The sequence below is a fragment of the Delphinus delphis genome, chromosome 11 (assembly GCF_949987515.2).
Source record: "Delphinus delphis chromosome 11, mDelDel1.2, whole genome shotgun sequence".
Lineage (NCBI taxonomy): Eukaryota > Metazoa > Chordata > Mammalia > Artiodactyla > Delphinidae > Delphinus > Delphinus delphis.
This window is the reverse complement of record NC_082693.1, coordinates 32,923,397-32,944,729: the sequence shown is the minus strand read 5'-3', so window position 1 is coordinate 32,944,729 and position 21,333 is coordinate 32,923,397. Positions and strand designations below refer to the sequence as shown.

The following is a 21,333-nucleotide window of genomic DNA, read 5'->3' as shown; positions in this document are numbered from 1 at the left end:
GGGATCCGGCGGCGGCTCCGGAGCTCGGCGGTGCGGCCTTCCCCGCCCCCTCCCTCCTCCCCCGCCCGCTTCCGCCCGTCTTATTATCCTCCTTATTGACAAATAGAGCGGCCGCGGCGGCGACTCTCGGCGTGCGTTTGTAGCCAAGCCATGGGAGACAAGAAGAGCCCCACCAGGTAACAGCGCCCGGGCCCCCGGGCCCGGACTGTGCGGGCGGCGGGGCCCTTGCGCCGGGCTTCAGGCGGCCGCCTCGCTCGCAGCCCGAGCAGCAGGGCGAAAACGGGGGCGGTGCCGCCGCTGCGCGAGCGCTGCCGCGTGAGGGGCCGGCGCCGGCCGCCCCACAATGGAGTCGCGATGGCGGCGGCCGGAGCGGCAGCTCGGGGTGTCCGAGCGGCGGTGGCGGCGACGGCGGCGGCGGCGGCGGCTGCTGCTGCGGCAGCGGCCGCGCTCACGCCCCCGCCTTCCTGACTCCCCTCCCCCTTCGAGCCGGAGCCTGGCGCGCTGGGGGCCTGCAGGGCTGGGGTCGCGGGACTGGGGCGGGGGGCGAGGCGGGGGCGGCCGCGGGGCCCGGGCGCGGCCCGCTGGTGACCCCGCGCCGCGTCGTGTCCGGGTTGTGTCCTGCAGGCCGAAGCGGCAGCCGAAGCCGTCCTCGGATGAGGGTTACTGGGACTGTAGCGTCTGCACCTTCCGGAACAGCGCCGAGGCCTTCAAGTGCATGATGTGCGATGTGCGGAAGGGCACCTCCACCCGGTGAGTCCCGGGCTTGCCCCGCGCGGCGCCTGCCCACCGGCTCGCGGCGCCGAGGACGCCCCTGCGGCCGCCGCCCCCTCCCGTGACACTGGCAGACCCGGCGGGCGGAGGCGAGCCTGAGGTGGTGGCCGCGATAGGAACTGGGTCAGATTGATCGCGACCCAAGCGATGCTTTGCGGTGAGGGGTAATTGAAGAGGCTGGAACGGTTTTTGCTGCCAAGAGAGAATAAATTGTTTAAGGGAGGCATTAGCTACTGCGATTTAATTCGTGTCGCTGGGTGTAATGCCCCCCCGCCCCCCACCCCTTCCCCACCACACAGTCCGGATGTAATAACGTTGGCTGCATTGTTGTGTTAGTGTGCAGGAATCAAAGAAAAACGATGAAATCCTCTTTAGGAGCGAAAGATGTAATTTAATGTCGTTCCTCAAAAAAGTATCTGATTATAGAATCCACAACAGATTAAGCTTCCTTTTTTTTTTACATAGACGTCTGGAAGGGTCAGATCAGGGGTTTGTGTAGTGTTTTTAATCCCAGGTCCTCTAATATTGTATAAATAAATAGTTGGAGGTGAGCCCAGTCACAGGGACACATTTTTTCTGAAAGTGTCTGAATATCTTTAGTTTGATTAGATGGCAATCTGTTAGACTATACAAATGGGATAAAATGATCTCTGCTTATTTTCAGTCTTTATTTTATTGTAAGCTTACAGTATGATAAGAGTCTTTTAAAAAACCACTTAAGTGTATTAAGTGGATAAAGAAAATCATTCAGGAAATTCAAAGTCTGTGGCATTCTTGATCTGCCAGCACTTAGTTACTGTGATTTATGGCCTAATATTTAGATGGCATATACTCTTGATTAAAGTCTGTTAGAAACTGGATTATCATGAGAATACTAATGCGTTATACTGTTGTTTTTAAAAAGGGCTATACAATAGTAACATTAGAGGAATAAATATATTCAGTAGGAGTTAGATTCCTAAAAATGAGATACCCAGATTTTTAAACACCATTTACAGCATTTTATTAAATTTTTAAATGTGAACACATAAATGGTTGTCAAAACTTGAAATTTTAAGATTTGCTGAGTGAAGCTAGCTGCTTTTGACATACCTGTCTTTTTGTAAACCACAATATGCTTTTCGTATATTAATTCTCATTACATTGGATAAAATATATTAAATATTTTAATCATGTCCTTTAAAAAGAAAATTTTCAAACAGCTGCTAAATTCAAGGGAATATAACAGAACATGCTAAAAAGAAAAAAGTACCATTTGCTAAAATGAATGTGGTAACTATTTTTGGACCCGTGATTTAAGTATTTTGAAAAGCAGAGTATCTTTGTATCTCTAAGTCTATATAAGGTTGGATTTGGCTTAGATTATATTTGTATATCTATGTTAGTACTTCGTACTTTTTTAAATGCTCAATAAGCAATTTTCAGAAAAGGCAGGAACTTTAATGTGGAGACAGTTTTTATAATCTTAATCTCTGGTGCGATATTGTTGCTTTTTGTTGTTCCCTCTCTATTTTCTTGTAGCCACTAGAAAAATACTGAAACTAGAAGAGCCTGTATGTTTATTTGCAGGGACAGCAAGGAAGGGGGGAAGCTGGTGTCCTACTCCACAGCCAGTCTTGGGGTTAGAGGAACCCTGAGAAATAGAGTAGGTGGTGGCAGCTCAGAAGAGAAGAAACAGGCCGAATACCTGGCACCTGGAAGAAGAAGGAATATAGTGCACAGGGGAGTTGGCCCAGGACAGAGAAGTGGGCCTAGTTTAAAAGAGGCTTGAGGCCCACATGGGGGCCCCTGACATTTCTTACCAGTACATCTGAGCTCTTATAGATCCAATTTTTAGTGGTGGAAACATTACTTGAGAAGGACTCAGAGAAGCATTGTCATTTGGATTGAAACTGAAGAGGCTCTGGGCAACTCACCAGAAGTCTAAGGGACACTCTGTTCCTAAAAGTAAGTGTTCTACACTACGACCCTCTCAGCTTCTTCCTTCCTCTCTCTGAATTTGTCTCTTCTCTTTTGATTTTGGCCCTAAGTTAAACCTAAGAGCTCTCATTTCTCTGTTACCTGTTATTTTTCTCCCGTTGTTTCTGAAATTCAGAGTGGAATCCACGTTTGGGTAGAACAATGGAACAGGGCACTGTTAATAGGGCAGATATTGATTGCACCACAAAATATTTGTCTCTCTGGTAATATTAGAAAAACAGGATTAAAGGGCTACATAACACTGGAGAAGCAAAAGTTTCAGTAGTTAGAAGAAATAATTCTCTACGACTGACATGTTAATTAGCAGTTAGGGTAATTTCAAGAATAAGGTTGGCAATTACTAAAGCAGGGACTGGATAGCTGCAGAGCCCAGGGATGCAGTTTGCTTATTACTTGTTTTTGTGACTGACAAACAGGACTCGAATCCCTTGGGTCAGACTCACCTTTGAACTGATTTTGTCTTAGTCACCAAATGTGAGGCCAAGTCTAAGCCAATCCCAGAAATTTGAAAAATCTTCTTTTTAAACCTCCAGAGAAGATGGAGTCCATGACCTCCCTTTTTTTCTTTTTTCTTTTTTTTTTTTGTGGTACGCGGGCCAGTCACTGCTGTGGCCTCTCCGTTGCGGAGCACAGGCTCTGGACGCGCAGGCTCAGCGGCCATGGCTCACGGGCCTAGCCGCTCCGCGGCATGTGGGCTCTTCCTGGACCAGGGCACAAACCCGTGTCGCCTGCATCGGCAGGCGGACTCTCAACCACTGCGCCACCAGGGAAGCCCCATGACCTCCCTTTAAAGTCTTTCTGACAGTCTTTTTTGTTTAAAGGATATCTGATTCAAATCCTTTATATTGCAACAGATGACCTTTTCCTTTGGCAATATCCCTGGTAGGTCATGTTCTTCTGCAGAATAACTGTATGGAATGAAATGAGGTTATATTGATAGCAGTATTTCAAAATGAAATGTGATTTGAAGTAGCTTCAATTCCTAAATTGATAAATTATATTCTTTAAGTGTATGCCATTTCTCTGATTGAATTTTAATTTTGTACTTGCTGGCCTTAATTAGTTTAAATTTCACTAATCTTTTTTAAAATCTAGAATCTAAATAACTAGATAGTTCAAAAGTGAAGTTTTCTACAATGTGCTTTTGTGAAAGAATCAATGATAAATGTCAAACTGACAGGAAAAATGTAAAAATGAAAAAGTTACAGTGACAATTATTTTCAAAGGTACTACACAATTTCCTTCATCTTTATATTTGAAATTCTTTTAACGCAGTAAGTGTCTCAAATATAAACCTAAGAAACTTTAAGAAATCAAGAACCATTCTGAATCATCAGAGAAAAAGAAATATTTAGTATAGTGTGTGTGAGGGTAGTACAATCAATGTATTGAGTTAGACTAGTATCTTATTGCCACTTCATATAGAAATAGAAATTAATGCTTAATTCAGATCGCAGATAGTTAAAAATGAAAATGTTAGAGCTATTTGTTTTGGTTTTGAACTGTGATCTAAATGAGAACCCATAAAACACCTAGTCCAGAGCAGGCTTTCAAATGTAATTTCAAGCGTAACAGGTAATGTTATATTTTCTCAGGATAAATTGTAGTAGTCCCTTTAGGTTTCTCAGAGATGTTATGTTAGAGAACGATGAGAAAGATTTCACATATTAGCAAGAGTACTGGGTGTTATACTAGGAGTCTGGCAGTGAATTCTTGTCTCATTTCAACCACTTCAACATTCAGCAGTTTTTATTGAACGTCTTACTTTGTACGAGGGCTGAGCTAGGTACTAGACATACAGTGGTGGGCAAAATAGATGTTTGTTTCTTCTGTAAAATTTTATGATTTGCTGTGAATTCAGAAACACTTTGAATTGTAACCAACTCTGTACATGAGGTAGTATTAGCAAATCTTCATGTGTGAGCTGAAGAGGTGAAATTTTCTTGTTAAAAGAAATAGTGTTTATAATTGAACAAGTATTATGGTTAGGATCTGACTGTTGTTAAAAAGAATGAGTTATTTCAGCTTCTATAAAATGGAAGTAAACAATATAAAATTCACATTTTGAAGAAAATTAAACCAGTTATCATCTGATAAAACTCTTTTCCAGTATCATCGTTGTCTTGTCATACTTGCTTTCTGTCTTCTAATTTGAGGCTTGGCAGATTCTCCTAGACCCTTGGTGTGGGAATGTGAGAAAAGAATTGCGGACCATCTCAGTCAGTCTGTTTTTCAGAATGCAGAGTTCTGAGCCTCCCTTACCTGAGGAGCCTTTCCAGCTACCACACAGGTGTTGTTCAGAGACTCCTTATTCTAGGAGGTTGGTTGGTTTGTTTTTCTCTCTACGTCTTGGGTTAGAGTAGTCACACGGGTTCATTGTTTAAGAGAAATTTTGAAAGTGATTAGTGTTTGGATAGTAGTGGTTTTCAAAGTGTGATCTGATGAACCCTGAGGACCTTTTAGGGAGTTCATAATCATACTAAGATGTTATTTGCCTTTTTCACTGTGTTGACACTTGAGGAGGTGGTACAGAGGCAATGGTGAGTAAAACTGCTGGCTCTTTAGCATAAATCAAAGCAGTGGCACCACATTGCTATATTCATCGTAATCTTCACCACCATGCACATGCAGTAAAAATAATGCTAGTTTCACTTAAGAATATTGTTCATGAAGCAGTAAAAATGACTAATTTTAGCAAGTCTTGTGTCTTCTTTAATATTCTGTCTGATGAACTGGGAAGTACAAGTAAAGCACTCCTGCTGCATACCAAACTAGTGTGGGTGAGTCGCGAGAGAGCAGTTGGAGTTGTTTGTAGTTGTTTGAGTTTTGAGCAGAACTAGCTTTTTTCATAGAACGTTATTTTTATTTGAGAGAATGCCTGGCAAACTGTGGTTATTCAGACTTGGATATTTAGCAATTTTCTCAAAAATGAACACAGTAAGTTTGTCACTTCGGAGAAAACAATTGATAATATTTGTTGCCAATGATAAAAATTGAGCTTTCAAGTGAAAATTAGAATTTTTGAAAACTTGTAACCACCACAGTGAGCTTAAGAGCCTCCTAGTAGTTTAAAGATGAGATCAGATGGTTATATCAATGAATGTAATTTCTGATATTTTATTATGTGGTTTGTCAACATTTGGAAAATTTGCATCACTCAGTAAACCAGTATTTCCCAGTAACCAATGTATGATGTTACAAAACCATGCATAGATAATCCACTCAAAGTATAAAATAAACCAATGGATTTTAAGGGAACACTATGAAAACTTCATTGACGTGCTTCCAGATTTCACATGCAGCTAACATTTGAGAAACAGCTCTTTGTTGTGCTTTTATTTAGTATCAAAGAAGAATATCCACAATTATCTGAAAAGCCTATTAAAATACTCCTCCCTTTTTCAACTACATAGTTGTGGGAGTCGGGATTTTCTTCATATTCTTGAAACAAAACAACACATTGCAACAAATTGAATGCAGAAGGAGATATGACAATCCAGATGTCTTCCATTAAGCTGGGTAGTTGAGTACCGCTAAGCTAAAAATATACAATTACAACTCTTCACACAAAGTTATCTTTGTTTTGGAAAATATAGAGTTTTCTCATAAAAGTATATTATTTATATTAAAATATGATTTTTTAAAAATGAAATAATGTATATTTAAGTTTTTTTCTCAGTTTTTATTTTTGATATAGTAATTTATTTCTTGATTTAGATAAGACCTAGATAAACAAAAGCTCTTTTAACTTTTGAGAGTATAAAGAGTTCCTGAGAGCAAAAAGTTTATACACTATTGGCATAGAGTCTTATTAGCTTTGGTTTCTGTATACAGCAGGTTTACTTCGGCAGGCATTCTTTCCCTTTCCTTTATCCTTTGTTGAGTGAGAGCTCTGATATAACCTAGTGACCTAGTTGTTAAACTCAGGGACCTAATCTCAGTCTTCTTTCCATGTCACCTCAGTAGTATTTGATGTTGGCAGCCTTTTTTTTTTTTTTTTTTTTTTTTTTGGCGGTACGTGGGCCTCTCACTGCTGTGGCCTCTTCCGTTGTGGAGCACAGGCTCCGGATGCTCAGGCTCAGCGGCCATGGCTCATGGGCCCAGCCGCTCCGCGGCATGTGGGATCTTCCCGGACGGGGGCACGAACCCGTGTCCCCTGCATCGGCAGGCAGACTCTCAACCACTGCACCACCAGGGAAGCCCTCCAATAACTTTTGCGATTATATTTGTAACAATATTACCAGATTATTTTGTCCATAATTTGTAGGTATTTATTGATTCAGCATTATTTTTATTTTCACAATTTTGCTTCATATTTTGATACTGTGTTATTTGATTAAAAGCACAATTTTTATAGTTAGATGAGTAACTGAGATGAGTGATTCTGAGTATTTAAACACGGGAATAGTATTTTTATAACACAGTATTTGATTATTTTGAAGATTAAATAAAAACATAAAGAACTTAGCACGTCTTACCATATTTTATTCTTATACACATTCTCAAAAGCATGTATGTGTACAAGAGAAAATAAAACTTTTATCCCAGTTTTAGAACATTTTTAGCTTTATCATTTTTTTGTATTGACATATAACATTATATAAGTTTCATGTTGTAGCATTATTTCAAGGATGACATTGTACATGAATACCTTAGCATTTTTAAGGTATAACTTTGGAAAATTGTGTATTTATTACCTCACAACATTTTCTTTAGGTCTTGTTATTTAGATTACTGAAATTTACTTAGTATAGCTGAAAATGAGAAGTATTTCTCCTAAACTACTGAAGTCATGAAAGAGCACAGCATATTATGAAATATATTTTATTACTCGATTAAATTGTGGGTTCTCTGTTAAATGATATTTAAAGTTAAAATAGTTGATGTCAAGAGCCTATCAAAAACTAAAATATACTAAACATAGATTTGTAGTATTTGTGATTGTTTAATTGAAAAATAGTTTAGAATTCAGATTTTGCATTTGTTTGAACTACACTGAATTTAAAATTAATGGGATGAATTAAATTTAATTATAATTCAAATGGAAGTAATTTTTACCTTATGATTGAGACAGTATTATGTTATCTATGAACATGTTACTTTCAAAGATAAATCAACTGTACAAATTAGCAGACACCTATATAACTATAGAAATAGGCAGACGTTGAAAAAAGAATTTTCCCTCATCTTGTGCTTCTTTATTATTTCTAATTGTTCAGTCAAGCTAAAAAGATTAGTCATTGATATCTTTCTAGAATTTGTTATTTTGCCTTGCTCGTTAACTGCTTATTCTTCAAGATCCAGCTCACATATCTAGTCCCTGTGACATTCTCCTAAGCCCATCCCAAACTTGCATTCCTTTGTGTTTTTTGTTGATATCTCTGATTGTGATCTCTATCTAACTTCAGCATTTCCTCATAAACCCAGAGTTGATTTTGTCTTTCTTATGAAGCTGAGTATTCTCTCTCAATGGGACAAATTAGCCAGAGAGAGGAGGATGGCTGTATTCTCTTCCTGGAATTAGTTCCTCAAAGTCAATTTGTGATGCTTACCTTTATTCTATCATTTAGCATACTATGGTTCTGTTAGATGTATGCATTTACTCTCGTTATGAGCTTCTTAAGAGGAATATGAGTTTTTCATTATCTTTTTCGAAGATGTTTAACCAAGTGCCTGGGAAATAATAGGTGTTCAGTAAAGTTTTGTTGAAAGAGGAATATAGGTACTAGAAAGGAAGTTATTATTATTTTTTCAATAAGCTTTGAAAAAGTTGGAATTTTGATACAGGTTAAGTCATTATTTGGAAAAGAACCCTCCTATATACATGTGTGAATTATTGGAAATAAATTATCAGAAGTGAACAAAATTCTAGAATTCTGCACACGCTTATTCTAGGTTTCTTTGCTTATTCCTCTTTCCTTCAAGGTTGGATATCTGGCCAACATACTTTGGTAGAAAGATTAGCATTCTGTGGGGTATCAAGTTTTCATTCAATGAAACCTTAGGTGTTTTTTTTTTTAAAGACACATTTTCCTTAAATAATTATCTTTTATAACTTGTAATGTTAGTGGTTTTACAAGTGTGTAAAATATTATTATGTCATCGTGACTTTGAAACTAAATTATTCATTTAACAAATATTTACTGAACACTTAACAGTGTTTATTGGCTTTCATGATTGCTAAAATCTCTACCTTTTGTTATATATGACCTGTGGTTGATAATCGTCTGTTTTAAAAGATTCAGTAGGGGGGCTTCCCTGGTGGCGCAGTGGTTGAGAGTCCACCTGCCGATGCAGGGGACACGGGTTCGTGCCCCGGTCCGGGAGGACACCACAAGCCGCTGAGCGGCTCAGCCCGTGAGCCATGGCCGCTGAGCCTGCACGTCCGGAGCCTGTGCTCCGCGACGGGAGAGGCCGCGACAGTGAAAGGCCCATGTACCTCTAAAAAAAAAAAAAGAAAAAAAAAAGATTCAGTAGGCATTTTGTTCTGTAATGTTGTTTATTATGGAAATTTACAGAATTACTGAGAATTTTAGAGCTGGAAGGAACCTTTTAAGAGCTTCCAAAGTGTTTAGTCATTTTCTGAGAGAGGCTATTTTTTATTTCTTGAAACCTTAGTGGTAGAGATAAGATAATTTTCAGGGGGAAGATCTTGAGGGGTATGGGGTAGAGATGTTATTATTTAAACTTTTGAAATTGTTGAGGCCACTATTGTTTCCAAACCCTTTCCTCTGGGATTTTCAACTCTGGAGGATTCTTGCTGTCCTGCAGTCTTAGAGAACTGCCAGGTAATGCATAGCAATCTGCTGGGTGAGGTCTTTTCTATTTGTTGGAACTCATGGCTCTAGCTTAGTAGCCTCTTGACAAGTAAGAAAACAGGCCTGGAAAGATTGAGCTGTTCAAGGTCAATAGTTGGTTAGTGCTAGATTCAAATGTTTGGATTTCTAAGTCCTTTTTATTACCTTGCTGTGGTAGCATTCAAATTTGTAGCAAGTAACTTCTTAAGGATTTCTTCTTGTAAATTTCATCATACCTGCATCTAGTGCTGTACATGTTGAGAACTTCTAACATTAAACCTACTACTTACAACTGATATAAGAACTTATGTTAAAATCTGGGCTAGCACTATAGTGAATGAAAAACAAAATGACGGTCGGTTGTTTTCTCTATTTTAAGAAATATTTTTGAAGTTAAAATGTCAAACTTCATTTTGATGTCTTTTACAATAACGTTTATTGTGTATATCTTGACTTCTTTGATATCATAGTATTTCTTAGGAGAAAAATCCCAGTAAATATTATTTCCCTCTTTTATTTGTGATATAAATTCTAAGAATCTCTGATAGTATAACAAATTACAAATTTGAGTGTATGTGAATGTGTGTGTATGATAAAAAATTTGTACAGTTCTCTGACAGTTTTTAGACATGAGCTAAATCACTTCACCTTTACATAATTTATAGTCTGATCAGGGTTCTTTTACACAATATCATCCTTTATAGTATGTACTAGCAATGATCAACCTAAAACAGCAGCAAGTAGATTATATTCAATGCCAGAGAAGTAGTTGCTCAGGAAGTAGAGCTCTATGTGTATTTGTAAAGTAGGCAAAGTTGTTTTGGTCCTTTTTTCATCTTTCTCCATCCTTTTTTTTATTTACTTTTTGTCTACCCAGGGCCCAGAGTCTCCTAGCCTACTTTCTAAAATGTTCTCATTCCTTTATTTACTAGAAAATCTTTCCTGTTTTAGGTAAATCTTAATAAAGTAGTAGTTTCAAGTGTGAACGTAAGTAACCTGGGCATGGGGGATAGAATTATTTATTTCTTTAAGATAATAACTCTTTTTCTGATGATAAAAGTGTTGCATGTTCATTGAAGATACTAAAGTGTAAGGAGGAAAATAAGAATGCCCACCATCATAACATCTCTCAGGCCAGAGAGATGTTAGCACAGCATTGAACGCACAGCCATCCATTCCTTTAGCCGTACTGTTCTTTCAGGGCCAGCTTTGGGAAGCCTCTTGTGAGAGAGCAAGTTGCAGGAAATAAGGGAGTAAGGAGGAGATGGGTTTGCCAGTAAGAATCAAGTAACAGGTTTCTTGGCGTAGAGAGAGCTGTCCTTCCCTCAAAAGGGCCCAGAGGTTTTGAATTGTGCTCTTTGGAGCCCCGAGATCTCCTGAAATTATCTCAGTGGCTGCCAATGGGAGCAAACAAGTGGGACTTTGTGTTCCCACACTCCACTTCAGCCAGATCATCTATGCTCTTATACATTTTATTTGTTAGGATTTCTCTTAATTTTTATTTCCTAAATGAGTTTTGCTATTAAAACCTTTTTTTTGAGAATCATTGCCCTGTTCCGTCCATTTAGCCTTGTACCACTCAAATTCTGCTCAGCACAGGCTGGATTAATTGTGTGACGAATTCTTAGCCTCACATTTCAAAGGGAAGAGCTAATAATGAGTTTTGTATAATGGTGGGGAGATTTGAAGCTTTTCCCTTTGAAAAGCCTTTTTTCTTTCTCCCTCCTTCCCTGTTCCTTTCCTTTTTTCTCACCCATCTTCTTAGACATTTTGCTTTCTTTTTTAAGACCAAGGCTGATAAGGCCCAGGGCTCTATAATCATTGATAAGTAATGAGCAGTACAACTTACAGATGAAAAATATTTTAAATTCATAATGTCATCAAATTGTACTTTTTGATAAAACTTAAGGCTATTTCATCATCTATATGAATGTGGTTATCAATTTTGCTCAGTATTCCCTTGTTGCCAACTTTTTGTAAACTTAATGTCTCTGATTCACACAGCACTTTTCTGTAATATTCCTTGGTAATTTACATTTTAATTGTAGTCTTGCCATCTTCCACTTATGTAGGATTTCATTATACATGTTTTTAGTGCAGGAAAATATATCTAGTTTTATTTTTCCACTGTGTATTTGTTTTTAATTTTTATGTGTACTCATGATAATGGAAAGCAGAAAAAAGAAAAGAATGTCTATATTTATGAGTTGCTTGCAATTATGTAGTATAGTGGTGAAGAGTTTTGATTCTGGAGCTCAACTATTTGTGCTTATATATTAGTCTCACCACTTACTGGCTGTGTGAACTTGTGAAAGTTACTAACTTTGAGCCTCAGTTCTTTCAGTTGTAAAATGGAGATGATAATAACAACCAAGTGTTGTGAGGATTAAATGAGATAATTCTTGTAAAGTACTTGGCACAGTGCCTGGCATACAGTAAGTCCTCAAAAAATATTAGCTGAAACAGTGAAATACATGAGTGGTAATATATTAATAGACTTCCATATATAACAGTCCCTATTGTCAAATGTGTGGATTCTAGTGGGTGACTGACAAAACCAGAACATAAGAAGTGTTTTCTACTAAAAAATAATACTTCCACAAATTGCTTCAGGGATATTTTCACCCTCTTACCCTCCTTTCCTCCCTCCCTCTCTGCCTGTTTCTTCTCTTCCCTTCGTGTGTGTGTGTGTGTGTGTGTGTGTGTGTGTGTGTGTGTGTGTGTGTGTGTGTGTGTGTGTGTGTGTGTGTGTGTGTTAAGCTGATGTGTACTGTCACATAAACATTTGGGCCTTACCAGTAAAAGTCTTTACATCTAGAAAGTACTTTGGTAGTATAATAGTGGTAAGCAGTATATATAGACTTAAGAATTGAATAGTTAAAAGCAGCGTTGTTTGTTTTTTTTTTAACTATTTGTCAGAGTTAAAGAGTAAGTCTGCTTTCAAGGTTGGATGGTCAGACGGCATGGTCATGGTCTTTTTTAGGCCACAGTGTCTTGTTTATATTATTTCCTCTGCTTTGTCCTCTCTTATCCTCCACAGTTTCTTTCTTACTCTTTATGATTGCTCAAGGCATCATCTCTCTCAAGAAGCATTTCTTTATCCATAGGCCAGAATGAATGCCCTTTCAATTACTCTTAAAGCATTCTGTGCAAAATGTGATGATTATGTTTACACAGTGTATTGAAAATATTTCATTTTGTTTCTCTCTCCTTCCCTGAACTGTAATTTCCTTGAGAGTAGTGCGACCGGTCCAGAATCACATTTTAGTTTAAATCCCCACCATGCCATTTATGGTCATCTAACCATAGGGCTTTGTGGTGATGATTAAATGTGATAAATGATGTAAGGAACTTAACATAATTTTTAGTTAATAATAATGGTAATAATTGTAAATGATATTAATAAAAAATCCCAGTGTCTGTCTTTGTGTCTTGCGTAGGTACTGACAATGCTTAACCGAACTGCAAAGTCTCTTTATCATTTATCTGATTCTGTTGTTGCTTTAAACTGTTTTCCACTTGTTTTTAAGGAACATTTACATCATTTCATTTCATGGGCCTGTGAGTTGGGTAGAGTATGTCTAATTATGCACATTTACTTCATAAAAGAACTTGTGTCAACCTAAATTACCTTCATACTCAACTTTTTCAGCAGTTTAAAAAATGTTTTCTTTTGTCATCGACACAATACATAGTTGAAACCACAGCAAGTAGCATTTTATTCTACGTTGTGATTATTGTGTTGAATCTTAACTAGCGGTAGAGAAACCATTTGGTGGAAGCTGTTGCAGTAGTCTAGGCAAGAGACAGTAGTGGCCCAAACAAGGATAATGCCAGTAGGAGAGAGAAGTGAATGGATTCTAGATATGTTTAGTAGAAAATGTATAGGACTTGATGGATGGTTGGATATGGTTGTGAGAGATAGGAATTTGGGTTTTAGAGAGGGAAGAATCAAGGATAAATCCCAGGATTCTGGCTTAATTATGCAGCTAGGTAAATGGTGGTACTTGTCACTGACCGGAAACAAGAGGAAGGACAGGTTTTGGGGAAGGTAGTGGTTCACTTTTAGATTTGTTGAATTTCAAGCATCTGAGAGAAATCTGAGAAGGGGGATCTATGAGGCAGTTGGATATGTGGGGCTTAAGCTTAGGAAGGAGATGAGGGCTATAAATACATGTTTGTTTGTCATCAGCATACATGACCAAATTGAAGCCATGGGAGTGAGACAGATCAAGGAGAGAATAGATAGAACAGCATGAGAAAAGAGAACCCAGGACAGAAACTTGAGAAACATCATCACTTCCTTGTGGTGGTGGAAGAAGAGAATCCTACAAAGATGAAGAAAGAAACAGAGGAGAAAGAAAAATTAAGTAGGGAGTGAGAAGCCCAGGAGAGTGTAATGTTATGGGAATAGAGGGAAGAGAATATTTTCAAAAGGAGGGGATGTGGTTGGCCATGGCAAATGGCTTTTACTTTCATCAGAATCTTAATTTTTCCTTTGCATTCTGTGTAATGTTTATTTTAACAAGTGTTGCATTAACATTTATATTTTAAATTGTAACAAGATTATAATCCTGCATAGTGCTTGCACTAAGCTTTCCATGGTAGTTACAACATTCTAAATTATATCTAATAAAGGAGATTAATAATGGTAGGTCAGGAGATGAGTAAAATTATGTTACTAACTAACTTGTTTCAAGGAAGAGTGCTCTAATGATCTAGAGCATTCTTATCTAAATATCACCAAGCCTCTACTTTTACAGGTAACTCCTGGTTATAGAAATTAATAGAATTAATTTAAAAAATTGGGTCCATGTTGGTATCAAGAATTTTTTAAGTGGTAAGTACAACAACTTGGAATGCTTTCTTGGAAAACTGCATAGTTAATTGTGAGGGAGCGTGTATAGTTTGAAGAAGTCCTTATCTTCTGTTTTTAGAAGGAATGAATCATAGCATTAGGTCAGCTAACCAAGCAAATCACAGCACTTTTCATAAAACTGTACAGTATATTTGGTCTGTAAAGTGGTAGTCATTGTGGAGTGTATGGGATTTGATGTGATCCATGTTTCAGATTTTTTTTTTTTTTTTTTTTTTTTTTTTTTGCGGTACGCGGGCTTCTCACTCTTGTGGTCTCTCCCGTTGCGGAGCACAGGCTCTGGACGCGCAGGCTCAGCGGCCATGGCTCACGGGCCCAGCATGTGGGATCTTCCCGGACTAGGGCCCCAACTCGTGTCCCCTGCATCGGCAGGCGGACTCTCAACCACTGCGCCACCAGGGAAGCCCCATGATTCAGATTTTTTTTAAGGCAAAACATAATTTTGTGACCTTTTAATGCCATACTAGACAAGCTCTAATAAGCCCACTTGTGGGTTATCTCTTTTGAGAAGTATAAGTTCATTTAACTTAATATCCATAATTCAGATTTTATGAGTGCTGAATAACAAAGTTATTATTTAGAATATAGTCAGTAGGTTGCACTATTACTGTTGACCTTAGACTATTTGAAACTTATTATATTAGAAAAATTTGCCATTGTCTTATAAATCAGTTTTACAGGACTTCCCTGGTGGCGCAGTGGTTAAGAATCTGCCTGCCAGTGCAGGGGACGTGAGTTTGATCCCTGGTCCGGGAAGATCCCATATGCCACGGAGTAACTAAGCCCGTGCACCACAACTACTGAGCCTGTGCTCTAGAGCCCGCAAGTCACAACTACTGAAGCCCGCATGCCTAGAGCCCGTGCTCTGCAACAAGAGAAGCCACCGCAATAGAAGCCCACGCAATGCAATGAAGAGTAGCCCCCGCTTGCCGCAACTAGAGAAAGCCCACGTGCAGCAACAAAGATCCAGTGCAGCCAAAATAAAAATAAAATAAATAAATTTGTTTAAAAATAAATGTTTTACATCAAGAATATGCACTTATGTTTTAGAGATAGTTATTAAGAATTGATTTGAAAATTAATACAGGGCTTAGAATCTCGTTAGATTAATTTTAATATGGTCAGAAAAGGTGAGAAAAAATTTGAAACTGCAAAGTAAAAGATTGATTTCCTTATTGTGTTGACATAATCGTTGACATGCAGAGTATTGTTAGCTGTTATTTTCGTGTATTGGGTTGGCCAAAAAGTGCCTTTGGTTTTTAAGTAAAAATAAAAGACATGTTTTTCATTTTTACCAAGAACTTTATTGAACAACATATTCACCCTTTTGTTCCACTACCTTCTGCCATTTTTCAGGCAACTTCGTAATTCTGTCTTCCCAAAAATTTTTATCTTTTTGAGCAAAGAACTGTTCCAGGTGCCTTTTACAGTCTTCCAGGGAATTGAAATTTTGTGCATTAAGAGAATTTTGTAAAGACTGAAATAAACGGAAATCTGAAGGTGCCATGTCTAGTGAATACGGCGGATGAATCAGAACTTCTCAGCCAAGCTGTAACAGTTTTTGCCTGGTCGTCAAAGAAACACACAGTCTTGTGTTATCCTGATGGAAGGTTATGCGTTTTCTGTTGACTAATATCAGACGCTCTTTGTCGAGTGCTGCTTTCACTTGGTCTAATTGGGAGCAGTACTTGTTGGAATTAATTGTTTGGTTTTCCAGAAGGCGCTCATATTAGAGGACTCCCTTCCAATCCCACCATATACACAACATCACTTTCTTTGGATGAAGACTGGCCTTTGGTGTGGTTGTTGGTTCATTTCGCTTGCCCCACAATCTCTTCTGTTCCACATTATTGTACAGTATCCACTTTTCATTGCCTGTCACAATTTGTTTTCAAAACGGAATGTTTTCATTATGTTTCAGTAGAGAATCTCATGTGGAAATACAGTCAGGAAGGTTTTTTTCACTTAACTTACGTGGAACCCAAACATCAAAACGATTAACATAACCAAGCTGGTGCAAATGTTTTTCAATGCTTAATTTGGATATTTTGAGTATGTTGGCTATTTCCCGCGTGGTATATCGTTGATTGTTCTCAATTAATGTCTCGATTTGATCAACTTCAACTGGTCTACCTGACCGTGGAGCATCGTCCAGTGAGAAATCTCCAGCATGAAACTTCAGAAAACTGCACAAATCTTTTCCGTGTGTTTCAGTTGCGTTTTTACCTTTCTTGAAACAATAAAACATAATATGCCGAAAATGTTGCTTATTTTCTTCCATCTTCAGTATTAAAATGGCTACACAGGGGCTTCCCTGGTGGCGCAGTGGTTGAGAGTCCGCCTGCCGATGCGGGGGACGCGGGTTTGTGCCCCGGTCCGGGAGGATCCCACGTGCCGCGGGGCGGCTGGGCCCGTGAGCCATGACCGCTGAGCCTGCGCGTCCGGAGCCTGTTTTCCGCAACGGGAGAGGCCACGGCGATGAGAGGCCCGCGTACCGCAAAAAAAAAAAAAAATGGCTACACAGAAATTCACCAATTTGATAAGTCTTTTTTAAAATGCACGCTGATATGACAGCTGTCACATACAGTCTAACAAAATTGTTTCGAATGAAGTTAAAGACAACTAAGTGCTACTAGAGCCATCTTATGGAAAAAACCGAACGAACGTTTTGGCCAACTGATCTTTAACTTGGATACTAACTATAATTAGCTAATGAAGGACTAATGCTTCTCACATTTTGGACTAGGATCAGGAAAATGTTTCCTTGAACTAGAAACTATTAAGAATAGAGGATATTACTTTTCTACAGAAGTATCCCATTTTAAGATACGGTTTATAAAATGTGGTGCTTAATTATGGGACTAGGGTATTTGTCAAATTAGGAAGATCAGAATATTGTTGAAGATCAATTAATCTGATTAAGGTATCCTTAGGAAGAATGACTAGAACACAAAATAATATAAAAAGAAAAACCACACAGCCAACTGGTTAGTGTTTAGCATAGTACAGGAGGTGGTAGGAAGTGAGAGATTATTTGGCGGTTGCTAGAATGGTGCTTTATTCTGGAGTTGTAGTAATGTAGGCTTCTTTATATTTAAGTTAACTGCATCTTAAACTTTAAAAAATTTCAGTTAAAAAAAGTAGCTTGTAGACACAACAACCAGTTTTCAGGGCTGCTGCATACTTAGACTGTGTGCATTATGCAGTTCTTTGTAATGCTTTGGTTCTGTCCAGATTTGTTGGGAAGGAAATGCCCTGGAAGGTGGTGTGTGGTTTATTAAGCAGTTTGAGGAGGTTGGTTGGTATAGTTCAGTTGAGTCTTACCTGCTTTAGCTTTAGGTTGAATTTTTGGACCTAAAAACCAAGAACCAAATTCCAAATTGGGCCCCCACCCATTAACTCATATTTTCTGTGAGTTCCTTTTTAGGAACCTAATTAATAGTCACTTTGCAACGTTTAGCGTAATACTAATTACTTTGTAATGCTTTCCATATTAGTTACCTGTTGCTTTATAACAAGTTACCACAAAACTCAGTGGCCAAAAACAATCAGCATTTATTATCTTCTCTCCCTCCCTCCCTCTCTCCCTTCCTTCCTTTCTTGCTCCTTTCCTTCCTTGTCAAGAATTCAGAAGCCGTTTAGCAGGTGGTTCTGGCTCAGGATCTCTCAGGCTCAACTGAGGGAGGATCCACAACTAAGCTCACTCAGGGTTGTCAGCAGACCTTAGAATACCTGCTTCCAGCTGTTGGCAGGCCTCAGGACTCTGGTTGTTGGCCAGATACATTAATTTATTGGTCATGTGGACCTGTCCATGGGGCTGCTCACAACATGGCAGCTTGCTTACCCCAAAGCAAGATATCTGGGTGAAAGTCACCAAAACGGGAGCCACTGTCTTTTTATAACCTAATTTTGGGAGTGACATCCATTACTTCTGCCAAATTCTGTTCCTTAGAAGTGAGTCACTAAATCCAGCCCATACTCAGAGGGAGGAGATTATACAGAAGGGCGTGCATACCAGGCGGTGGAATCATTGTGGACCATCTTAAAAGGCTGCTCATCACACAGTCCTTTAAAGTTTAAAACTTTTTGTGGTTGTTGCAGAGTTCTTTCCTGAAAGGGAAGCTTATGGAGGAAACCCAAAATATAAACTAGATAAATGGAGAGCTGTTCTGTCCAGAGCAGTGGTTCTAAGGACCTAGAGCTTACCTGCTAGCATCCCTCCACTTCAGCTTTTCTGAACAGATTGAATATTAGTATCTTTACTGTCTAATGTCAGTCAAGAACATGAATATGTACTATTTTTCTCATACTTTTAGAATTTGTCAGCAGTTGCAGTTCTAAAATTCTAGCTTATAAATAAAAATCGGGTATTGGAACATTGAAAATTATTTGTGTAAATGTTTCTGGCAACTTTAACGGTCTGAGGAGCTTTCTTTACTAGTAAATCTAATGGAGTGACTGATTCTGTAATATTAGCAGATATAATTTCTATATTGGTAGGATAATGATAGTGACTTACTTAGTAACTACTGTCTAGAATGTTTCTTAACTATTTCCAAATTATATGTATTTTTGTATAAGTGGTATTTGCACTTTTAATATTCATGTGTTCTTGTATCTCTTTCATGCTGCACATCGTGATTCCTAATCAATACCATAAATTACTTATTTTCTTTATCTTGCAATATAAAGAATATAGTCTCAAAATAATAGTACAGTCATCCCTTGGAATCTATGGGTGATTGGTTCTGGGACCCTCTTGGTTACCAAAATCTGAAGATGCTCAAGTCCCTTACTAAAATGGTGTAGGAGTTAAACATAAACCTGCATACATCCTCCCATATACTTTAAATCATCTCTGGGTTACTTATAATTCCTAATACAATATAAGTGCTATGTAAATAGTTGTTAGCATGTTTTGCTTTTTGGAACTTTGTAGAATTTTTTTCCCGAATATTTTTGATGTATGGTTGGTTGAATCTGTGGATGCAGAACCCCTGGATAAAGAGAGCCAGCTGTACCAAAATTAATACAAACACTAAATCTCTAAACTTAGAATTTTTTTAATAGTTCTTTAAAGATATATAAAATCATTTGAAAATAATTCCGTTTCTGGGTGGTTATGTTACAATTTGATATATGGTTAGATTCCAGGCATGGTTTTTAAATGCATTACTTATATTTTTATTAACTTAATCCTCACAATTGCTCTGTGAAGTAGGTTCTGCTGTTACCCCTATTTTACAGATAAATACAGTTTTTTCCATCTTGATTTTAGGTTAATTTATGTTAAGAAAATAGTACTCTTTTTGTTTGTTTCTTTATGGGTTCATGTAGAGCTAAGTAGTGGATAAGGCTGAAGGAAAGGAAAATTTAATTAAGAAACGGATTATCTGATGAGCTGTTTAAGGAGCAAAAAAGGATGACAGTTTCTGTAAATAACATTATTTAGTAAGTGTATAATTCACTTTTGACCTTATTTTGGTTAACTGAGGTACACACATCCCCCCATATTTATGAACCATCAATAATGTCACTGAAATATGTGTGAATATATGTATAATGTTGAATTTTGTTACACTGCTAAAGGATTTCAAGTCCAGGATTTACCACGAACAACTTTCCACAGCTATAATACCTTACATTAGAATTTTAAATCTTAATTGAAAGTTAGAAAATAATGTACTTGGAATCACAAAACCAGTTGTAATTTAAGTTGCTTCTGGCCAAAATATAATGTCTAAACTAATGGGTAGTAGTGGAAGTGAAAGTTAGCTAAATAAACTCTTTTTTTCTCAACAGTTCTTTCAAAAGTTCAAATTGATTTTATGCAATAGATTCTCATTAGTGAAACACTTGATTAGGTTCTTGATTCCTAAGGAGTACCTTTTTGTGGATGGGCGTTACAATTATTAGAGCTTACAGAGGATACTTTTGAATAGAGTATCCTAATTTCTGGAATTTCTTTTCTCAGCTGTTCTGATAAAATCCATCTTAGTTGAGCTTATGCTATGATAACAACAACAAACAGCTTTGAATGCTGGTCTCTTAAGTGAACCTTTTGGTTACCTTAAAATATTTTCAAGATATTTTGATTCTCAAATTATTTTTTAAAATGCACTTGATTTTATTTTCAATTCATAAGATCTGAGTCTAAATGGAGACTGCATGTGTTACTATAAATTAAAATTAGAAGTTATCATTTAGTTTTTAATGACAACTTTTATACTAGCTTATACCATAAGGACAGAATATTTGGATTATCGCTCCTGTATCTGTTGCATCAATCCAAACACGTAGAACCTTCATGCCATGTACCTACTTACTTTTCAGGGAACAGATGTTAACTAGGAATCTAGTTAACTAGATGGCCCTTTTGGCGTTTATCTCTGTATTACAGTTAGAAATTGAGTTCTGTGTAGTGCCCCTGTTTGCCTGAGTGGGTCATTTGAAAGCTAATGCATTAAGCAGCTCATGCAGCTCAATATCAAAAAAACAAACAACCCAATCCAGAAATGGGAAGGAGACCTAAATAGACATTTCTCCAAAGAAGATATACAGATTGCCAACAAACACATGAAAGGATGTTCAACATCACTAATCATTAGAGAAATACAAATCAAAACTGCAATGAGGTATCACCTCACACCAGTCAGAATGGCCATCAACAAAAAATCCACAAACAACAAATGCTGGAGAGGGTGTGGAGAAAATGGAAACCTCTTGCACTGTTGGTGGGAATGTAAACTGATACAGCCACTATGGGGAACGGTATGGAGGTTCCTTAAAAAACTAAAAATAGAACTACTATATGACCCAGCAATCTCACTACTGGGCATATACCCTGAGAAAACCGTAATTCAAAAAGAGACATGTACCACAATGTTCATTGCAGCACCATTTACAATA

General features: G+C 38.0%; 1 protein-coding gene across 3 annotated transcripts in view; it reads left to right on the top strand.

The window, feature by feature from the left end:
- The first annotated feature begins 11 nt into the window (after positions 1–11).
- YAF2 (YY1 associated factor 2) overlaps positions 12–21,333 on the top strand; it is a 66,238-nt gene continuing 44,916 nt past the window's right edge. For 2 of the 3 annotated variants that reach the window (XM_060024603.2, XM_060024604.2), the window contains exons 1-2: positions 12–176; positions 625–750. In XM_060024603.2, the coding sequence (XP_059880586.1) occupies positions 151–176; positions 625–750 (152 nt within the window). In that variant the 5' untranslated portion in view covers positions 12–150. Of the gene's footprint in view, positions 177–624; positions 751–2,340; positions 2,719–21,333 lie in introns of all 3 variants that reach the window. The other variant, XR_009521182.2, reaches the window with a different exon arrangement.